At 41.0% G+C, this 23495-nt stretch overlaps 1 protein-coding gene across 1 annotated transcript in view; it reads right to left on the minus strand.

The window, feature by feature from the left end:
- PKDCC (protein kinase domain containing, cytoplasmic) overlaps positions 1 to 23495 on the minus strand; it is a 32989-nt gene that overhangs the window by 4657 nt on the left and 4837 nt on the right. Inside the window, exons 2-5 of the mRNA XM_048935840.1 lie at positions 16049 to 16171; positions 12923 to 13194; positions 9455 to 9534; positions 8419 to 8526 (exon numbers count right to left, since the gene is read on the minus strand). Of these exons, the coding sequence (XP_048791797.1) occupies positions 8419 to 8526; positions 9455 to 9534; positions 12923 to 13194; positions 16049 to 16171 (583 nt within the window). The remainder of the gene's footprint in view (positions 1 to 8418; positions 8527 to 9454; positions 9535 to 12922; positions 13195 to 16048; positions 16172 to 23495) is intronic.

Below are 23495 nucleotides of genomic sequence, written 5' to 3' on the forward strand. Positions count from 1 at the left end.
TGTCGCTTCCCCTCCCACATCCTATTCAAAAAATAAATACATTCTATATTTCTTCTAATTGTATCTATTATGGAAACCAGAGCTGCCTGTCCTGACACACAGCCTATTCTTAAGTCACTCTGGTTCAGGCATTTTCTTCCTGACATGGCAGATTCAGCCCACCACTATTTCAGACAGCATATTTTACAAACATCGCCAAGCCAGCAGACACACTTGCCTCTAGTCTAAACTGCCAGTATTTCAATCAGGAAAAGAATTGCACACCCAAGCGTTCATTCACACCGCATAGTCTGAAACAGCAGGAAACAAATGCAGTAAATACACACTCTTTTTTAAGCCTGTCTCATTAAAATTACTGCGAGACGCTCACAAACAGGAAGAAACATCAGAGCTGATCACGTCCCACTTACATCAAAGGCAAAAATCCCTTATGTTAATTTAGGAAATGCAGACTAGCACTCATGAAGAAGAGTAAAAGACTAAGAATGAAAAAATTAGTTTTACATTAGAAACATTCATTTCACCACCGAAAATATATATACACTCTTTCTGAAGAGGTTGTAGCTTAAATCAAACTGCTACTGAGTGGATAGGTAAAGTCTTTTTTTTTTCTCTCTGTGAGAACATAATTGCATCTAAGTGAGTAATATCCCCTTATCTCTGTATAGTAGCTCTTGAATATTGATCAGCGCCTGGCAGCCCAGGCAAGGAAAATGATGCATGCAAGTGAGATGTAAAAACATGGAGCCTGGTGAATCATTTGGGCAGTTTGGAAATGTGAATTGACAGAGGTGGGCCAGCAACAGCAGTGATGGTCAAAGTGGGGTCCTGGCTCATGGGGCAGGAAGGGATGCAGCTTTCAAGCTGGTACTTAGGGTACAGTACCTGAGTGGCCAAGGGGGATACAGCATGATCCCCAGGGAACTGGGACAGGCAAGGGCATGGGGTCATTCCAAACCAGCCAGGTGCTCCTGCCATGTTGGGAAACCAGCACAGGATTTCCTCAGAGATAAAGAATAGAAAAAATCTGAAACTCACTGCAATGCCAACCAAGCACTGGTCTGAGGAAACTGGAATTTTATCCAAAAATCACCTCATCTTGAGTAGGGCAAGGTAGCTGCCTTCACTCTTTGAACAGCAAAGGCAAACATTCCTGGAATCCCTTGTTTACACAGTCACAAATTAGGGAGCTGATCCTGAGCCTGAATTTGCATGAGTTGAGAAGAATTACACTCTTCTCAAAAGGAGTCACTGGAAGGGCCCTCCTGATGGATGCTCCCGGCCATGATTGGAGCCTCCTGCTGCTCCTTGCTCCCTATCAGCCTCAGTCAGCAGGAAAGAAACCTCACTGCAACCAGTTCCTCATTCACATCCAGATGTAAGTCAGAGAGAAATGCTCATGTGCAGGAGAGACTTAAATGCATAAGGAACCCAAACATCAGTACTCCTTGCTTCAGTTTAAAGGACTGGTTCCTCTCTTAGATAAAACCTGCTTAATAAACTGCAAACAGAACAAAGCTCTCCTGGGCTGTCACAGCACAATACCTTCCACATCCAAACCATTTCAGCCCTTCATTTCTTTTTTTCAAAATTCAGTAGAGCCTTTGTGATGTGCCCTGCAATACATATCAACACAAAAATGCCATAGCATTTGTCTTGTGTTATGGGCACAAGGCAAGTCTATCAAACCCAGCAATGGTTTTTCCACACCTTTAAATGATCATCCTGGTCACCCCAGCACAGTTACTTGCTCAATTTAGAAATTCTCCACCGGGTTAGGGGCAGCTCTAGCTCAGATGTTTGTCCTGCCAAGACCTGAAACTTGCTTAAATGGAGTCCGTGGAATTTGAAGGCTCACAGCAGTAAATCACATCATAAAAAGGTCAAAGTTCTGGTCGATTTCCAGACTGATGGTGTTTAAAACCAATAAATACTTGCCTAATACTATAAATGCAGCCATAAATTTACACTTTTGCGTACATATACATAGTTTGACATAGAGTATATGAAGTCTATCAAGGCAATGGCAAGGAAAAGATAAGAGATTTTCAAGGCGCTCCTACCACTACTGCAGCGGAAAAAGAAGCCTTCTTCTCATCTACTAATGTTGTGAGGGCTGTAGCAAATAAATATAACACAGTAAGCTTGATCTTGATGTCACTTACAGCAGACTTATTCCAGCTTAACACACGGGAGCTGATTCGCTGCTCACAGCTACACAAATAAATCTTACCAGGAAACATTTTTCCTGCCATGTAAATATTTTGAAATTTCAGAATATCTTGCTACGCTGAGTCTGGGCAGCTCTCAAAAGTTTTGTTTTGCAACGCTTTTAATAGTTTTAAAATCTTTTTAGAAGTTGTTTTAAAAAACCTTCAGAAGTTTGTTCCGGATGATCAAAACATGCTGTTTTCATGTGTTCAAAATCTTCTGAAGATTTTCTTACAGCAATAGCCAGTCCTCACAACAAGTGATTTTCAAAGCACATGCCTTGTATGCATCTCAACAAACTGCAACCTCGCTGACCAGTGCAAGAGCTCTAAGCCAGAACTTTAAAATCTCATTCTAAAATCTTGCCATCAAAAATCACCTGTGCTGTCCCATAGCCAACTATAATCGATAAACATACTCATTTTCACTATACTAGACTGAGTCATATAAAAAACTCCACAAGTATACTGTAAACTATGTGAAACAGCCTGTGGTTTCCCCCCTTCAGGTTGTTTGAGTCACCCAAAATCTGACTTTAATCAGTCCTAATGACCGTTTATTTCAGCCACAGCAGCCAGATTGCACTTTTACAACCAGCTACAGCTACCCGTTGGAAACGTGCCCAGTTTTGTAGTTATCACCTGCCAGTACAGAGCGGGTCAATGACACCAACGCAGTAATGTTCATCCTTGAAAAGAAATCACATTACTCCTTTTCCTCCTTCCCCTGTTCCTTCCTCTTCTATGGAAAGAAAAGAGAAAAAAAAAAAAAAAAGAAAAAAAAAAGCCAAATCTGGATTTTCTTTTAATCGCTTTGCTTACAAGTAAGCAGAAAGAGCCTCATCTTGCCAATCATCTCAGTAAACGCAGTACTGAATAGTATTTTGCTATACAGTCCTGCTGATTCCCAGGGAGATTAAGAAGCACAGAATTCAATTTTAAATAGGTAATAACATACTTATGCTTATTAGCACATTTCATTTTCTGCTTAAAATTTCCTTATGTCTCAATATCTCACATTTAAAGGTTCTTCCAACAAGAAGCCTTATGCACAGTGTACTAAGGAAAGCCATTTTTGGTGCATCAGAGAAAACAACTTGCTAGGTATATCTTCTGTGTCTCTGCTTTTAATTGTTTCTGACAAACCTCACTGTTTGGAAGGACAGGAATGGCTGCCAGAACGTGGATTTGCTGCAAGACCAGGAGACAGCACTGCTTCTCTGGTGTGCACTTTTGTCCTTTGGCTGATTCATGCACAAAGGGCTGCAAGCAAATCCTACCTCTTTCCACATGCTATTGTGCTCACAACAGAGCTGTATTTAAACTGGCAAGCCTTCTGTCCCTGCAGCACAAATAAACATGGAGAACGATAGATTCAGTGATATTTTATTCTCATTAACATCACACAGCAGGACAGGGTACTGGGGCTCAAAGATAAGTACTGGGCTGCCCATGAAACAGCAAAGGCAGCACCGAGTAGACTCTGCCTGCGCACCTTTACCTCTCAGCCCACCACAAAGCAGCTTTCACATCCCTGGGAACAAAAGGCAAAATGCACAAGTGTGAGATAAAGCAAGAATCCAGGCTGCAAGGACTGTGGCTTATTCCCAGCTGGGCCTGCAAGTGCCTTCACCAGAACCCTTCCTATCTGGGCATTTTGGCCTGCAGTCAGACAGGCAAACGGCCTCCAACTGTATCACAGCGACCTTGCAAAAGTTCCCCTCACACATGCACATGTGTGCAAACACACACACCCTACTCGACTCCAATAATTCTTGGATAGATTTACAATTTCCTAAGCAGGTTGCTATAGTGAGCCTGCAGAATATTTTTTCAAAACACTGTTGTACTGTAAATGTTTACATACAGCATAACCCTGCCAAATTGTCTTAAGACAAAGGAAAACACAAAGTGTCTTTGCTTAATGTCCAGCCTTCCAGCCTTTTTTTAGCGTTGTGACCATACTTTCAACTAACAACAGAAGTTTATTACACCTTTCTGTGGGCTTGCACACCCTTAGGCCTAATAATGGGTCATCTATTAGCTTTAATGAATAACAAAGCTATCGGATTTACTAGTGTTAGCTGATTTCATGCATTTCTGAGTAAATTCTGAGCTAACTGAAAGGCTGAGGCTTAGCTTGACATCCAGGCGCTCAGTTGCTATGAATCAACATCACTCGATTGAAATAATACAAATTTTGATACTGAGGCAGGATGTCACTGATGAGCGTCAGCAGATTTCTTATTTCTTAATCTTGATAATCGCTTTAGATGACATATGCCAGAGGAAATGCATGGTTTCTGGATTAATTCATTCTTCTGGATTCCAGCAAAAGAGACCGAGAGTCCACAGAATATAAAATATTTGCTCAGTGTTGTTTTAAACACTGCAATGTTCCTGTAACAACATTAACAGTAGTGTGATTTATGATTACAGAACACATATGAAGCTATTGAATGTCTCCTGCACCTCCACTCTGTTTCTTAGATACTAAAGCAAAGTCCAGAGCATAATATAATTTACAGCACTATAAAATGTTTTACAACTGAAGCACAGTGAAAGCTTAATATCCACGACCTTCTGTAATATGACCATGTCATCTTGTTAAACTTTCTTTATGGGAACACTAGAGCTGACAGGAGCTTTCCTCATGTCACTTCCCTGCCGATTATCAATATCACCTTTCTCACTTCACGTTGTTCATAGGAGGAGGGCTTCCTTTCAAAAACATAGGTTCAGATAGATAACAGACTGCTTTCTAAAAGTTTATGTTTTAGTTACAGCCTTAGATCATTTGCCCAAGATCATGATCTCCTCTTTCCTACTAAGAATTTACAATGCTCTATCCAAGACAATGGATAATTCAAAACATTTAGACCTAAAACAAATTCTGAAGCACCATTACTTAAATCTTCAATGTTTTCTTTTTCAAACAAAACAAAATCTTGCAATTATTGGATTTGAACTCTCCTCTAAGATTTCAGTAAAGATCATCTACCAGGAAAAGGCCTTCCTTTGTCAAAACTCTTCATTGCCAGAGAGACTGAGACAGTATTTTTTGTCATTTTATCTACTTGGAAGAGTGAAAACCTTCAGAGCCAGTCACTCTGAGATGTTCATTGTCCAAAACAAAACTGATGTGAACTTGTGTCTGCAAGGCCTGGCACACTGGTGTACAAAGATAAGCTTCGATTAACTTCAGTCTGGCCTCAGAACCAAACCACAATCTAGTTTTATCTTAAGCTGACACTGGATTGGAAGACACACCCCCTGAACTTTCATTGCGCTACAGAGCAAGATAAAAAAGGCTTTAAAAAATCCTATAATCTCACCTAAATAGTTTGCTTTGATTTCAGAGAGTAATGAAGGGTCCTCCTAACTCCCAAACAAAGCTAAAGCATGACCTCAGCTGACAGCAGGGGAAACAATCATGGCTGTTCCTTTCATACTCCCCTTCTACTGCCAAGAAAACATTTGACCTGTTCAGCTGCTCAGCCCTGGTTTTGCTGGTCAAGAAGCTAGCTCAGTTGGGAATGTCTTCCAGCAGCAAGAGGATGACCACTCAGACACTAGTTCTTTCCAGTATTACTGCACGACAGAAGAATTTCTCATTTATTGAATAATCTATGGACTGAGAATATTAATTGAATGAACTGCTATGAATTCTAGCATGGTATTACAAGTCCAATATTAGTGGAGGACAGAATGTGCTTTGGATAAAAGTGATAGAAATAAGCAGGTAGGGAGGGGTATTTTACCCTCATAATATGACTTCATGCTTTTCTGGCAAGCAAAAGGAGCCTTAAAATAGAAATAAATTACAACCCTTTTTCTGTTTGGTTAAAGTAGCCTTAGAACAAACAAGAAACAGGCCTGCACATCTTAAAGACATGGCAGCTAAGTCTGAAAACATATCTCATCTAAATGTAATTTCCATCACGATATCTGATTTCCCAGGCTTACCATTGTTTGAGATCTTTTTCATGTCAGGGAATTCAGTATTACTCTCCTAATCTTTAAGTTAGTACCCTTTTAGATTGGTCAAATACAATACACATACGTCTACCAATTTTCAACATCTTTGCTCAAGCTGCAGAGCAGCTCTCTCAAGTCCATGAGCAGCATCCTAAAAGTAAAAGGGGTTTCTTCCATCAAAGGGTATTACTAGCTATGAAAAAGGACAGATTCTGTGTTATATTATCCAGAACTCTATGGAATTAAACTGACACAAAAATGTGTAATTACTACAGGAGCCAAATATACATGGAGCACTGCTCCGTACTAGTAGAAACTTGCACTGTCACATTTACTACTACTGTCCTAAGCTTTCTTCCCTGAGATGCTTTATAAACATGACAGACCTCTAAAATTCAAAGCTTCATATTGTCCTGATACGGCAGTTAAACCTGGAATCAACCAGCATCACAGAAAAACTCCAGCCCTCCTGGCACTTCTTCAACAAAGGACGTGTTTGTACTATCGATTGTACTGCTGAAAATAATTTTGCTGTGTTGACAGGCATCACTCAGCACAGACTGTGATGAAAAGCTGAAAATTAGAAAGTTAAATGAACACCTGCAACAATTTTCCTGCCAATTTTACAACAAAATAAATATTGAATTATTCTGATAAGTGGGTCAAATTCATCCCTGGTGTCATGGCCCTCTGAGGTTAACAGCGCTATGACAGGATTGAATTTGGCTCCTGTGTCTCTCTCTCTCAGAGAAAATGCTTCACTGAACTTTTAAAACCTTCTGTGCCATCATTCATCTTCATTTAGAACCCATCTTTTCTTTTTTACTGTGCTTTTTTGCAGCAAAACTGTAATTTTCCTATCAACTTGCAGTCAATTATGCTGACAGTTTGACGTGAACATTGTACATACACAAAAATAATTTGTAAAACAGCTTTTTCAATTGTTAGGCTTAACAGGAATTTCCATCATACATAATCTTCTTTGACATGCACAATTCCACAACCTATCCTTCCCGGAAGAATATGCATCCTTCCACATCACAGCTGCTTCAATAGCATTTTACACGTCTGCAGTGCTGCAGAGATCTCACAAAAAACAGAAAGATGCTATGTGCAGCCTCATTTTGATGTTGCCATTTTTTCCCTTTTTCTTTTTTTTTTTTGACTGCTAATAACACTTCTTTTTAGAAGTGTTTAGAAGACAAGTTTTGTCTTGCCGTCTTGGTTAAGTTGTGAGAAACTTTTGTCTGACCAACCTAGTGGCCTTCTATGGTGGTGTAATTTCATCAGTGGACAAGGGAAGAGCCACTGACATCATCTATCTGGACTTCAGTAAGGCCTTTGACATGATCCTCCACAACATCCTCCTATCCAAATTGGAAAGAGATAGAATTGATAGGTGGACATGTAAGAAAGCATCCAGAGGAGGGGTCACAACATTGATCCAAGTAATTGAACTCTTCCCCTACAAAGACAGTGAGAACTAGGGTGAAGGCTCCAGGGAGACCTAATAGCAGCCTTTCGGTCTCTAAAAGGGGGCTGTAAGAAAGGATACCTCTTTAGCAGGGTCTGTTCTGACTGGACAAAGGGAAATGGTTTCAAACTAAAAGAGAGGAGAATTAGATTGGAAATAGAAAAAAAAAAATATTACAGTAGGGAAACACTAGCACAGGTTGGCTACAGAGGTGGTAGATGCCCTGACCCTAGAGACACTCATGGTCAGGCTCGGCGGGGCTCTGAGCAACCTGATGAAGTTGTAGGTATCCATGTTCAATGCATAGGAGCTGGACTATGTAACCTTTTAAAGGTCACTTCCAACTCCAATGATTCTATGATTCTCTGAAACTCCTATGAGCCTCAGAAAATCCTCAGAGAGTTAGGGTATCTTTATGGGATTTCCATTTCAGTCTTGGTGTCTGGGCAAGTTCTATTGCTCCAGCAGCAAAGAAGTGTGTGTATGTGATTAAACACATTTTCCACAGACCCTCTAGGAGAGCCAGGCTATGCTGGGCTTCCTTTTACCACTGCAGCCTGCTCATCTCTTTGCAAGCCCAACCACTGCACTCAGCTGCAGAAGGTGCCCAGGAAGCAAAAAGTAGACAACTGATTATTGTACGCATGACTTCAACAGCTTGTAAGGTCTCTGTTTTCTAGACACTTCCTCTTTCAAACCTCAAGTACCAGCCAAATCAGAATCTTTAATCTTACGGTTCGAGAAAGAATACTTTACCAGATTTCGATATCCGGGTAGTGTTCTGCAGGTACTCTCCACTCTTATACAGATTCAAAACTCTTTCTAGTTGAGCAGCTGTTTCATCTATCCCCCAATGAAGCTCTCCTTTAAAAGCATAGAAAAAGCATGATTCAGATGAGAAGCAACCTTCACAGAACTAAAGAAAGGCAGCATTCAAAGAGAGGCTGCTCCATGACAGTGCTGTGATGTGGACACGGAGTCCATCAGCTACTACAAAGTGACCATGAATCATATTTCTTATCGCATGTGAGCAAGGCATGTCAAATGCTGACTCATCCACTTGGGAAGCCAAGGCCCATGAGCAAGAAAACACTGCACTGAGCTCCCCAGATGGGATGAACATCAGCCAATGCAGGGAACTCCAAAGAAGTTGCTTGTTAGTAGGCTGGCATCATTCAGTTCCCAATGGAACACAATATAGCGCAAGACACAAAGCCCCTAGACCTGGGGCCAAAATCTCTCAAAAGAGAACTGTGGTGCACACAGCTGCTCCTGTCCCAGAGGTGCTACCTTGGCCATTAGTAAAGGGCTATTGTAATTACACTTGCCTCTGGCTCCTGAGGTGTAAAAGCACCAGCGTTTCCACTGGCGACAGGCAAGTAAGCATCCTATTGGTAGTTACAGATCCCCCTGCTAAAGGCAGGGACTCTCCAGGCACCACAAGGAGCTCTGCAACAAGGACCACGCTCTACAGGAGGCAGCACAACCTCTTGCCATGATGTTTTTCTCTAGATTGCTCCTTGGGATAAACGTAGAAACTGCATTCATGCAATTCACCACTGTGCAGACATGTCAGGAAGAAGCAGAGACCTCTGTCAAGCATAGTTAATATCTCACAGTGGGATTTATCTGGTATACAGGGCCCTTTTTACCCTTTCTGTACAGGGTGAAATTTATCCTGAGTAGAAAAACAATCCAGTTTCCTTGCAGCAAATACGAAAGCAGCATCCCCTCATGTGGTAGTCACACCAAAAAAAGAAAAGCTCGGCATTACCACATCCAGTGTGATTACCTGTGGCATTGACTATCTTATCCAGTAATGGTCTCAGTGAGGGTGGCGCGCTGTGTGGCAGAAGGTATGTGAAAAAAAACCTGGAAAGGAAAAGTAATCCATGTTGAAAAATAAAAGAAACTACAAACATAGGATAACTACGGAATAACATAAGGAATGAAATTCCTATTGCTTGTAAGCCACTGACCTATTCAGGAAATAAAATCGTATTCTTCAGTCAAATATAGCTGTGCTTATTCACATAGCTGCCTGGCATAACTAGACCACACTGCTATATACAAGGCTGCCTTGTAACTATGTGTAAAAGTTCTGTTAATGCAGAAATGTGCTGTGAAGCCCCACAGAATGCAACTCTTAGCAAAGCTGTCTGTACTTGACAAACTGTGAGGATGCCATCTACTTCAGAAGTCTCAGGGGCTTTTCAAGGCTTGAAGTGCATAAATCAGATTTCTGCTCATTTCATAGAACTGGCTGTTACTTTATTTTCTACAATTTTTCCAGACTTTAAAATTAACAGGGAGAAGAATAACTTCTTCTATTGTTTAAACAACCCCACAATTCAGAACATCTTTTCTGTTCTCATCACTTATCTAAAATCAAGATGCATACATGTGGATTGCCATGTTTGGATGTATCCTCTTCATTTCATCATTTTTAATAACAAAAGAGAAAAGAATATGCCTTTATTTAACATCATTTGAAGTATACTGAATTTCACATTGTTCCTTTAAATTTCTATTTCTCTTCCAATATTACTAAACACTGTAAACTCAGTGTCATAGCAACCTAAGATAGAGATGGACAGTTCAGGATCTGACAACATAAACAGAGCTATCGGGAATAAATATTAGGTAATGAGCAGAACAGTAACACAATTGGGAAATTGCCCTGCTTTACATCTAACCTGCAAAGCAAAGTAAACGTTTTTTCATATACAGAGACCACATTGTCAAACAAAAACCTACAGTGAGTCATACTCAGGAGCAAGACTAGCAGATGTCTTATATAAGCACAAATTAAAAAATTGAGTTACTGATAGCAAAAATTGATCACAGACACAGGTATTATTGAGTTGACATATTCCACTTACACAATGAATATTTCCTTGAGATTTTAACTCCCTTCTAATCCCTTACAAAAATAATATTTATGATTTTCACAAGCGGGATTATCTCCAGGTAGGTTTTTCTAGCCGTGGCCATGAAACATCCAATGAAAACAGACACAAAAATCTAAAGAGTGGAATAACATTTGTATTGAGTAATTTATCTGGTAAATTTTACTTCATTTTTTCTGCTTAGAAAATAACCATAAGCAGAGTCCAACTGATTGCGAATAGCTCTTTGCAAAAACTCAGTAGCTGCCATTTACTTTCCTATATGCATAACAGATGCAAGTCACAGAGCTTATAGTTCTTCCATGGCTATATGAATACCTAACTTGTCCTAAAGCAAACACTCACATGTGAAATTCTGAAATGTACAGACACTGGTGTCTGAATAGCTTAGTTACATGAATGTTTGTTATGCAGAGTAAGGCTAGCGGCATCATTTGTGATCTGCCCAACACAGACTGCCAAATTCCTTCCAGTTTGCTCCTACAGTCTTTTCTTCACTTCTCTTTTCTCCAAAGAACTACCTGATCTTAACTGCCAGTGATGGAGAATTCACCCATTGGTCAATAGTTCAAAGTATTAAATAGCTTTACATTTAAAACTATTCAATGCTTCTAAAATTAGTCCCTCAAACATTCGGGAGAAAATCCACAGAGATGGATTTATGGTAGAAGATAACAATCTGAAAACTAACACAGGACCAGAACAAATCGTAGAATGGCTTGGATTGGAAGGAATCTCAAGGGCAGGGCCACCAACATCCATATCTAACACTAGAGCAGGCTGCCCCGGGCCCTATCCAATCCTGGCCTTGAACATCTCCAGGGACAGGGCATCCACAACCTCTCTGGGCAGCCTGTTCCAGCACCTCACCACTCTCTCTGTAAAGAATTTCCCTCTGATATCCAACCTAAATCTTCCTTCTGTGAGCTTAAAATCTTGCATAGTAGACTTTTTTTTTTTTTTTTTTTCAAAATGCTTTTCCTCCTTTAATTATTTACCTCATAAAGAAACCAAGCAGATAGGCTAATTGTGTTTGCAAGGTTGGGGCGTACTATACTTCGAAATTTCAAGAGGTTTATGCATTATTTGTCATTCCACTGTTTTTGACTAATACCTAACAACAGCACAAGAAACCCCTTTGCTGCGCACTGACAGACACTGCTTTTAATCTCTAATTCTACAAGAGTGTGAAAGTAGGAAATTAAGTAATGAACGCTTAATAAACTGAACATTTTGCCTTCTAAGACAAGTGCGTAGAGTTTGTTGCCATGTCCATCATGCATGGTTGCAGCCTCCTGCAGCATCAGTCTGCTGTTAAATGAAGAACAGTTGTCTCTACCACATGAAGCAAAACTGGGGGCTGAAATCACAGGGATACAGTGCGTGTTACACACCAGTGTGCAGTTCAGAGGAAGTAATGTAATAAAAAATGACTGCTTCCTTCAGTGAGACCAGCGACCTGCCCCAAGCCCCGTATACCACAGACACATCTTCATTTAAGCCTGAGGTGAATGGATGCCTATTAAATGTTTCTCAGCTAGACCAGCAAAATGGTCTTAAGTTAAAGCTAGCTACCTAACAAGATCTTTAAGCCAAGCAAACAGAAACAGAAAATTTTGCAGGACACACTAAAATCTATGCTGCACAACTGCAGATGGCTGTCATGTGGCACAGCCCATTTCAGTGTGGTCAGTTAATGCAACACACATGCTGGTGAGCACCCCAGGACCAAAGCAGACAACACTCCCTGGAGAAGCTCTCCTCACTGTGGTCTGGCAAGGAGTGAATGGCATGATATTTGAAAGGGAAGTCTAAGAAATGAGCACATCATTATGGCATTGCTTTGAGCTCCTCCACCCTCATATCTGGACAGGAAGATGGATGCTTCAGCCAGTGGCTTCCCTCCACAGCTGACTGGTTCGCCATGAACCTACCACCTCCACATCCCCACATCACAGCACCACCACCTCAGCTGGTGGTAAGAAACATGTGGTGACCATTACACCAAAGAAGTGCTGGGAGAACTGTCTCATTACGGAGTTAATGGGACCTCATGTCTGTGAGCGCTGCTGCTTGTACCATTAATAAAATCATTATTTGTGTGAAGAATTCAGTGGAATTAAACCAATGTGAAATTAGACTAAGTGGTGAATCACACTCAAAGCGTGGAAAATATTCCCAGCTACAAATGCTATGTTATGGTATTTTCCTAAATGAAACAATTATTCATAGCTTTTGGATAACAGAACTGAGACAAGATGTACTCATAGGCATGAATAGCTCTAAATGATGCTGCAGGCTTTTTGTCCACTTTTAATTCTCTTTTACCTTACAGAGGACTGATCACGTACCTGTAGGCATTGTAGAGGTTCCTCTTTTCATTCATGTTTTGGCACCGTCCCTCAACAGAACAAGGCAGAGTGAAGTTTCGTGCTGGAAACTCCATAAAGCAGTCACTGTTACTGGTGCAAGAGCTTTCCTCAATACTGGCATCATCTAGATCCGTCACTTTCAGCTCCCCATCCACAATCACAAACTGTCGAGGGCGAAAATCCAGCAGTGTCACAGAGCCAAGAGGAGAGTGAGCCAAATAATGCAAAAGCCGAACTAAGCTGAGACATATCTGAAATACAAAAACATGGGTACCTAGCATTATTTTCTCAGCACAGACCATAAAAATGAAACCACTCTGGCTGAAGATAGATTCATAAACACATGACTTAATATGGACATTATAACTTATCCTCAACACCAAATATTGCAACAAAGGTATTTTTCATAGGATTAACATAGTTGATTGTAAAGCCCTTGGAGACTTGAAACAAAAATAAGCTTCTTTACCAGTGCTTTCCCACAATATTCTTGAAGCATGGCTCATTGTTGCTATTCTTACTTTCATAGAAATAAAAAGCCTTAGCTTTTAATAACACATTACATACAAGCCTTGACCATGCAGTCTATGTTTCTGCTCTGTACAAACTCCAGGTTAGGAATTTTGGCCCAAGTGCTGTCCTCCTACAGTCAAAGCTCAGACTGCAGACAGCATCTGCACTGCTTCTGTATTGATCATGCCTTTTGACTGCTGTTACAATTATATATATATAAGGGTTCCCCTTGTGTTTCTCTTCTCCAGTTGAGAAGGAGTGTGCGTACACAGTGTACGGGGTGGAAGCTCTGCACAGACACTGTACTTTTCAGTTGCTGGAAACTCCAGAAACTTAGTTTAGACAGCAAGTTTAGACAGCAAACTCAATGAAAGCTGAACTCAGTCCCCTTCCTAAAGCACTGTTTTAAATTAACACAAAAATAGCATTAATATAAACACAATTAAATATTGGAATTTTTATCCTATATATTAAACTAATAACAGGTCTTATCCAGTCTAGCAAGGTTTTTATTGTTTATATATAATTTTGGTTTCTGTTAACATACACTGTTAATGTCACATATATTGAAGTAGTCAAATCAAAATTCGATCTCAGGGCATAAACAATTTGCCCAGGGGAGCACCTAAACACGTACTTCATGAAAAAGCAGAGGCTGAGCATGTCTGGAGCTATACTTCACAGACCACATGTCTGTGCGACATTAGGACTATCCCCCACTTCTATAATCACCTCCTTGCTTGACTGGGCTAGAACGTTTATCCTACTTAAGTGATACCAAAGTTTACACAGCGATGGCTGTCCTGTGAATGAATACAGGCACAGTGACGGGATGCCAGAGCTGACCTTCCTTTCCTCCCTCTGAAAGTACAACAAATTCCTTCACGCACTATCCTGAAATACGTAGTATTAGCCAAAACCAACCTATAATACACTTATCTTCAATTGTCAACAAACCCAGAATTTAGTTTGGATAAAAACACAGGTTGTCATCTGATATCATCTGATACTGCCTTTTCTCGAACCCTAAAGACGCTGCTCCTGCACTGGCAACCTTTCTGAGCCCCTATGGACTGATACCCCGCATACCTACTATGAGTCTGGGTTGTGAAAACCCATGCACAACAAAAGCCTTAAGTACAACAGTGAAGGCTTTGCTCTGCATCACACTCTGCTGACTGGAGCAGTGTTGCCCCGGGGAGGAAGCTTGCTTCACAGACCAACACCAAGAAATTATTTGTAAGAACAGCCAAGCCATTTATTTAGACCTTTTCAGGACTGGGTCAGCAAAATATCATAGAATAACTTAGGCTGGAAAAGACCAATAAGAACATCTACTCCAACCATCAACTCACCACCCCTACACCCACCAACCTGTGACCCTCAGTTGCCACACCAACATGTTTCTTGAATGTCTTACATATCAATATATGATTTTATTTCCTCTTTCTTCTCTGTGCTAGTTGAGTCCTAGATAATTTCATGCTTGGTAGCTTGCCTAAGACAACTCTCCTTTACCTCCCTTTCTAAATGCTCGCTCAGAAATATCCACACAATGGGAAACTTCCCAGTTCGTTACCCATCACCTAACATATCTCTTGGCAATTGACTGGGTACTCAGATGCCATCACAGTCTGTTGTTGGATGAGATGAGACAAAGACTTGCTTCAACTGTTATGGAGCTGTGACAAGCACCTCTGTTTATTATAGACATATTTCTCCCAGGAAAAGGGAGCTGAAGTTGAGCTCCCTCATTGTTCCCAAACACAACTCAGAAGGCAGCACTGCCATAGGACCCTACCTGATAGGCATCTTGCACACAGCCACCCAGCCTTGAGAGCACCAACTGTAACAGTATAGACGTAGGCTGTAGCATACCAGTCACCAAGCTTAGTCAGGGGCACTTTAATTCTCCCATACAGATGGAGCCATACAGCCCAAAGTGTTTTAGATGAAAACTATTGCTGCCTTGAAATGTCTTGGGGAGTTAACCTCAGTCGACTAGACAGCCCAGTGTACACTGACTGAGACAGCGCTGTCTTGATCAAAGCATTGCTGCAGTCTGGCTTCATTTTGGACAAATTAAGTGTGACCTTCGTGCTCCTGGTAAATTGCCAGTGCAGTGGACAAGCTGCCTTTCAGATTTGTGTACACTGCTTTCACTCTCCCCCCGTAAAAGACAAGCAGAACAGGAAGTGGAAGAAAACAATTATAAAATCAACCTAGGATAATGATCAGGATAGAAAAGTAACATCCTTCTATTGTTTAAATTCCAGTTGTGGAGCGTAACGCTCAATGCCAAGAACTCTGAGCTTCGAGCTTTAACAAGTAAGAAACTTTTGCAGATATGATGTAAAAGCATACAAGCCAGCTACAATTAGATAACATTGACAGACAAAACAGCACAGCGTATTAAACACTGCAGAAAAGGAGTGTTAAATTCTGCATCTAAACCAAGATGCAATCACAAGCAAAGCAAGTGCTGAATAAATGCGAATTATACCACTCTGTACATAACTTAAGTTTCACACATCATGTTGTTTTTGTGTTCATTGCTCTCCTGCACGTCCCTTTTAAACAGTTGTTACTTACTCGAAATCTATCTTCCCAGGAAGTCTGTAAAAGCTGAATCATCTCTAAAGGTGAGCCTAGTTCAGTGATGGCCGTCAGTGTGTCTGGGATGTCATTGCTATCTTGGTAACAATAGCCATAGAGCTGAAAAAAATCACAGAGCAGTATCAGTGTAACATATCTTTGCACGCTTTTATGTTTCACAGAGGAAGAGGTACACAGTAGATGTTTCTTACAAAGCATTTAGCTGCCTTGAAGCCCTCCCCAGCAGCTTTTGGATCCCCTCATTTGAGGAACATTCCCTTGAAATCCCCAAAGGAAGCTCCTGAAGCAGCCAGCACAGCCCCTGTGGGTGTCACACCGCTCCAGGCAAGTAAAGCAGCCATGCATGATTTCACATCAACAAATGTTTAAGAAAAAAACTAAAATATCCATAAACATAGAAACAGAACACTATCAGAAAAAAATAAAAAAAATAAAAAAAAAATTAAAAAAAATTAGCTTAGTCTATGCAAAATCTGGCTAAAGACGACTTGATTTTCTTAAAATTTCCCTAAATATGACTGCTTAAAAGACATCAAAAAATCTTTTAATGACATTTCCATAGAGCTATTATTTGTGCAATGACTGTGCATTTCAGTGAAATACAACTTGAAACGCAATTGAAATACCAGAACTTATCATTTGCCAGCCAGAAATTGCTTCTTGCTCTACTTGATGGACCTTCATATGCAGTACCATTAAAGAAGGACAAATATTTCAAAATATTATCTGCCAGTAGATTCTTCAATTTAAAAGAATTTAAATGGCAATTTCGGCCATGCTCCAGCTCCTTCTTGCATTCGCTTTCCAAGGACATCTGAGTGATTAATTTCCACTTGCACAAATAACTGCCCAAGAAGAATATTTAAGGGCTGTGGGAAAGAGCCAGCTTGCTTTATATGGAGTGGGACGTCTGACACAGCTACAGGGACAGGCTTTATATGCCACATGCCAAGCCCTGGCAGAGAGGCAGTTAAAGGAGCCTGATAAGGATCTGATTGCAACTTCCCAGCCAGAACAGCATGAACATGAAATAAAATTAAATGTAATCTCTGCCCCCAGTCAAATAAACTTAACAATAGAAGGGTTAGAGGGAGACGGAAGGGGAGAGAAAGAAAGAAAGAAAGAGAGAGAGAGAGAAAGAGAGAGAGAGAGAGAGAGAAGAGAGAAAGAGAGAAAGAGAGAGAAAGAGAGAAAGAGAGAAAGAGAGAAAGAGAGAAAGAGAGAAAGAGAGAAAGAGAGAAAGAGAGAGAAAGAAAAGCAGCTTCAGAAAGTGCTCTGGTTCTATTCATCTCCCCTTTTCAGAGTAACCCGATGTTTTTTCAAACCCTTTTTAGCTCTACAGAGCTCAGCGAGTCTGATGAAGATCTCTCCTATGGTGGGGGACATGGTACAGCCCCACAGAAGACAGACTCATCCACTGCAAGGTCACCAGCAAAACCAAGAGCCAGAGGAACGAGAGTGGCCACAGACAGCTGCTGCCACGAGCAGCTCTGGGTATGGAGCGTGCTCCTCCAGCTTGTGACCCTCACAAGCAGAAAAGCAAAGAGCGGGGCGAAGTCAGCAAATACGTGGCTTGTTCCGAACAAGGCTGCTAGCTCCGACAGGAGCTGTCAGCATTTCAATGAAAAAAAAGCGTTCCAAAAACGCAAGTGAAGTAAACAGTTTTTCTTTTTGGTGTAAAGATGGCACTGCATTTCAAAACAACAGCTTAAACACGGAGTTTAATCTAAACAAAAAAAGAGCTAGAAGATTTTATTCTAAGGCACGCCAAAAAGATCTTGGCACTGATGCACAACTGAGAGCTTGGGATGGGTGTTGATTGGAACAAATGAAATGGGAAAAGCAGACCTTCCTCCTTGCAGCCACGGCAGCAATAATTTCTTAAGCCAGAGTCATACGGATGGGACTTGGGTGTCTTGACACCACTTTTGTGCAGATGTTTACAGAAATTAGGAATGCGTGTTCTCAGTGAGCTATCATGGATGGCCACATAAACACACATCTGCTTAAGTCTTCCGAACAAAAATAGGAATGAAACTCAATGAAAATATTTAGTGCACTGTCTACCGATGTTCAGAGAAAGCCAAAATTTTCAGCGCGGACGGATCGTGAGTTGAAATCTGCAATTTTTACTGGGTATTTCACTCCCTTCGTGTGAGACGACAGAGAGAAAAACATATGTGAGTGTCAGAATCAAACTTCTGCTCCTTCACTGTGAACTCAGCACTTGTCTGTAGCGCTCACTGTTACTCACTGGGGAAAAATGCCCTCAGGGAAACGAAAAGGAATAGAGACTGGGAAACAACACTGTCACAGTTAAGTGTTGAGTCATAGCAACAAAGAACTCAAACAAGACATCAGACTTTGTTCGACAGTCTCATGTTTGTAGAAACTATTCCAAGAACTGAAAGAAGGAAGATAACAATTAGACATGAATTTGATTATAAAATGGGATACACGTATATCCACACACATAAAATACTGATAGATCAGTCTTACTACTTACGTGCAGATGAAATCAATTACAGTGCCTACTTGTATCTATTTTATCTCGATCCATAAGTTGCCATAGTTAAGTTTCAATTTGTTCTCAGAGAACTGGAACTTTTAAGCAGTAATTCTATTTGGGCAATCAATTAGTACCTTGGCAAAAGCCTTTGCTGTCTGAGCATCTGAGTATTCGGGGTACATTTTACTATTCTATTGCCCATCTACTCACTTCAGTCACTGCAGAAGCTGAAATGAGCTTGATACACACTGGGTTCCTTATTCTCAGAATATTTTCTTACACGAGTACTGCTGAATTCATCAACCACACCAGTGAAACACAGCACTGAGCAAGTTTGTGTAGGTCTAGCTTAAAAAATATATAATCTAACCTGAGCTCTTTACTGCTTAAGTGAAACCTCTCCAGATGCAGTGCTATTACATAATTATATAGAGTTATAAAAGCACAGAATTTTGAGATATAAAGGACTTATTGGGCTGCATTTGTGCTTTTCTAAGTGAAGTCATGAAACTAAATGCAAAAATGCACATGTAATTATATGGTCATACTTGTATGTGCAATTATGATGATTACAAACTGGGTATGTCCCAACAGCCAATTAAGCATCTAAAACAGTTACATTCATTCCCCCAATCCTGATAACCAACACCCAGAATGCAGATGCTTACCAAGTACGGAATATATAATGGAAGCAAAATACTCAGAGACAGTAATCTTCTGCCCTTTCATTTCATAACTGGCTTGTTAATATGCATGGAATTATTACACAAAACATTTTATTTCTTCCCCCCCTTTTTTTTTTTTATTTGGCCTACACATTTTAAGGCCTGCAATGAGACAAACAGGCTTGTATTCCCAGACAGCGAGGTATGAAACAGGCAGTTGGATGCACATAATGAAAAGAACAAAATAATAACCCAGGGAAAGCAAATTTGGCTGGAAGCAGGAGATGATCCAAAATGCCTCCTCTATGCAAAATCCTGTCAGGCCGGACATCAGCCTCAGCGTCACAGAGCTGCTCTTTGGAAATATTAAGGAATGATGGCTTTCATACTCTTTTGCAGCATGGTTCCAATTAAATGAGTGGAAAGAAATACAACCCACATCTTTTTGATATACCCAGTCACTGCAGTTAAATGCCACCCCAATATATTTTTGTGCAGGATCTAATAGCAAACAGTCACGGTACTGGGATGCCTTGCTTTCTGTTTAGAAAAAATGGAAGCCAGCTACAAAATGTTTAGCTGTTCTCACATCATGTGTCGTAACTCATTTAGGGCAGCCCTGTTTACTGAATTCTCCCTGGTCTGTTTGGGTTTCCTCGCTCATAAAGACTCAGCCCTGTTCTGCTCTGCACTCTCCAACCCCACAGTGGGGCATCCTCCAGCAGCAGCACTGCTCCAAGGAACTGTGGCCCACTCCATTCAGAGCCCTACAAGCTACAGGAAGAAGTACCCTCCGGGACAAGCCAAGGGGACAGTGAAAGCAGAGGTCAGAGCCTTCACAAGAGATGACAAGCTTACTGAATAAAAACACAAAATAAAGGAGCTTATTAAGCTGTCATCAGCAGGGCAAGGATATGCAAACAGGCCCTCCCACATTAGCTAGGCATCCTTCCTGGGTTTTTGTTTGTTCCTCGGGGTTCCCCCCAGAAAAATAAACGCTGAGGCAGAGCTACATCTCGTGGACCCAAGGTGCCTACCAGGACAGAATCCAGCAGCCACTGGCCTGCAGAGACCCAGTCCTCCTAGTCAGTAGCTATCCCCCCATACTCCAAGATCTGTACTATTTATACAGTTTTACTAAAACCACAGCATGCTGTGAAGCTTTCCCTACGCCTTCCTGGTTTTCAGCCCTTCATGCTCATGTTTTTCACATTTTTTTCCACAGCCACAGAAGCTGGAAATCGATCCCACTATCCCATACTGAACAAGAAATCTTCCCAACTTGGAGCCTTCAGGACAACCCCTTCCTGCAGTCACACAATGACATTACATTAGCAATGTCTGGAGACTTCATTCTCTGTTTCAAGAAGGGTTTGCCCAAACTTACAAGAGATAAGGACAATTAAAAAAAAAAATAATAATAATAATCATGAAGAGCAACAGCAGCCAACACTTGCCATGTCCTTTATTTTCCAAAGCACATGGACATAGATTTATCTCGTCAGAACCGGCTGCATCAGTATCAGATTTTACAGTGATTTGGTGCCAAGGGGAAATAAAAAATGCCAGTGACACTGGTAGCATCTCATTAAGCTGTTTGTTTGGACTGCTGCATGTCAAAAAGGCACATTTCAGAAGCTTGTACTTCCTCACCGCTATCAAAGCCACCATAATTTTGATGCAACCAATACTTGGATCCACCTGTCACCACCTGAGAGAGTGACATCACTCTAAGACTAACTGATCTCCCAAGTTCTAAATGCTTTTTTATTGCTGATTGTATGCACACATAAGTATATACATATTTTTGTGCATGTCACATTCCACCCGTGAGGTGACTACATACATGAATTTCTGTGTTTCTCCATTATGAATACACACTATTTTCATCGTTATATTATTTATACCTACATGTTTATTTAAACATGTATTTGCCACCTCGCTCAGCTCAAAAGCATCTGCCAATCTGTAGTCTCCCCCTGGGAAAAGGATGAGTTCAATATAAAGATCAATGTGAGGTCGGCACTGCTGCTACAGAACATAAAGAGATGGTGTGTGAGAAGTAAATTAATTTTCCTCATCAAAAATGGAAAAATCAAGCGTTGTTGAGCTCTGAGCTTCTCTGAAGAACACATTCAGACTGCAAGGGCTAAGCACCACCCAGGACCAGGCTCAACACTGCACGCTGAAAACTGAGGCAGAATTTCCTGCTGCTGCTGCCGAGCACTGGAACCGACAGCAAGCAGGGGGAATTCACACAGTAATTCAACATTTGCAGCTCTGCCCAGGCTTTTATTTATAAATGTGGTATTATTAATAGCACTCAACTCAGAAGAGCTGGAAGGTATGGGACCTCATACCTGGTTCTGTTACTAAACATGGAATTATATTCATAGAAAAACTGGAATGCATTATTTAGAAATACACAGATATTACAGCTGACCATATACATCCACCAGCATATCCACAGATACCTCTCTATGTATTTTATCAGTATGTGTGTACACATATCTTCATACGCCTACTCATCTGACATATATTACATTGGCTATAATCTTAAGATTTAGTAACGTTATCTGCCATTTACTCACCCTGCTTTCCTTACACTCTGAAGTGGAAAATTCTTCTTCTAAAAACATTTACAGCACTCTGAATTTGCATTGCACTGCACAAGCTCAAGGCCTAGCCCTGCAAATATTTAGTCACACAAGTAGTCTACTCTTGTAAAGCCTTCTGTGAGGACAAATAGATCACTCATCCAGCCAGGACCTCAATGGGAAGGCGCTGATATCACTGGAGGCGCAGTTCATTATCTTGTAAATAGCCAGACCAGAGTCTGCCCTGACCTCCATCCACAGTGGCTCCATTCAGTTCCACTGCCCCAGAAGTTTAACCCTTATTACGACAATATTTTGCATTACAAAACTATCAAACAATCTTTGTGCACTGCATGATCGGAAAAGCTTGACCTGCTGGGATATCTATTGGATCCATCTGCGTAATTCTCCCTTTTCAGCACCTGAGTCACATCACTATGTACTTTATCAGCGTTAGGACAAGCTTGGGGTAGCAGCCACATATTCCAAGGGGAAAAAAAAGAAAAACTCTCTTCAGAATACATTGTTCCAAATGTGTCATAAAATGATATAGAGTGTTCATAGTCAGTGTATACAACTGGAATCCCAGGTTCAGATGAGTGTGATGAAAATTAACAGCTCCTTTAGAATTAGTCCAGAGACAACTTTAGTATTATCATAGTGCCCAGGAGAACTAGTTCTTTCAAATTTTGTATGCCCATCACAGAGAACAAACACTGCAATGGGAGTTAGAGGCCACTGGGCACCTATCTGAGCTATCAGATGACTATGTTGATGTAAAAGCCCATAAAAGAAGATGGCATCACAAACTCTGGTTGCAGCACTTTCAGGTGTGGGTCCACCAACACTCTCCAGGACCATGCAGCAAGCACAGGCTCCCCATGCTCCTGAAAAAGGTCCTAAGTCTTCAGCGCTGAAAGACTCCATATGTTACCTTAAGCAAAATGTTCATACCTCCTACACCTCATATTTGCCACCTACAGTAGAAAAGTAAGGTTAATATAATACTAAGCTTACCCTGCTACCCTGTATTTGGGGTAAGTTTTGAAAAAACTTCAAGCCCACAGATTTGCCTTACAGTTCACATATCATCACCCTGGTCAGAACTGGTTTCCAAGCCCCATTGGTCAGAGGATAGCATGGTCTTGCTCACTCCTTGCTGCTCCTCTGGAACAGGCAAGCAGCAAAGGGGAACAAAACAGTGCCCACCCATGTTCCTGCCCCACCACAGGAAGGAGCAGGGCCAGGCTCCCCAAAAGGAATCTGGAGGAGGTTACAAGTCAACAGCTCCCATTAAAGGAGACAAAAATTCAAACCAGAGTCTTCTGGAATGGTTTACATGGCACATAAACCAGAAACTCAATCATAGAAATCATTCAACAACTGATCGGGATTAGTTTTATGAAAGCAGTCTTCAAGAGTAAGGAGGATGCAGTACTTTTTGCTAATTTGGAGGCACGTGCTCTTGCCTTATGGAAATCTCTCCCTGCCAACAGATTTGCAAGCTGAACATCCCATGCAATTAAATGGGAAAAGTCAGGTTTTGGCAACAGGAGCATCAAGATGTAGGGCTTGCCTTACGGTGACAGAGCTGGTTTGCAATTGTATCAGCCCTGTGCTTCCAGCAGCTCTGGCGTTCTTGTTAACAGATC

Source organism: Lagopus muta, chromosome 2, assembly GCF_023343835.1.
Source record: "Lagopus muta isolate bLagMut1 chromosome 2, bLagMut1 primary, whole genome shotgun sequence".
NCBI classification, from domain to species: Eukaryota; Metazoa; Chordata; class Aves; order Galliformes; family Phasianidae; genus Lagopus; species Lagopus muta.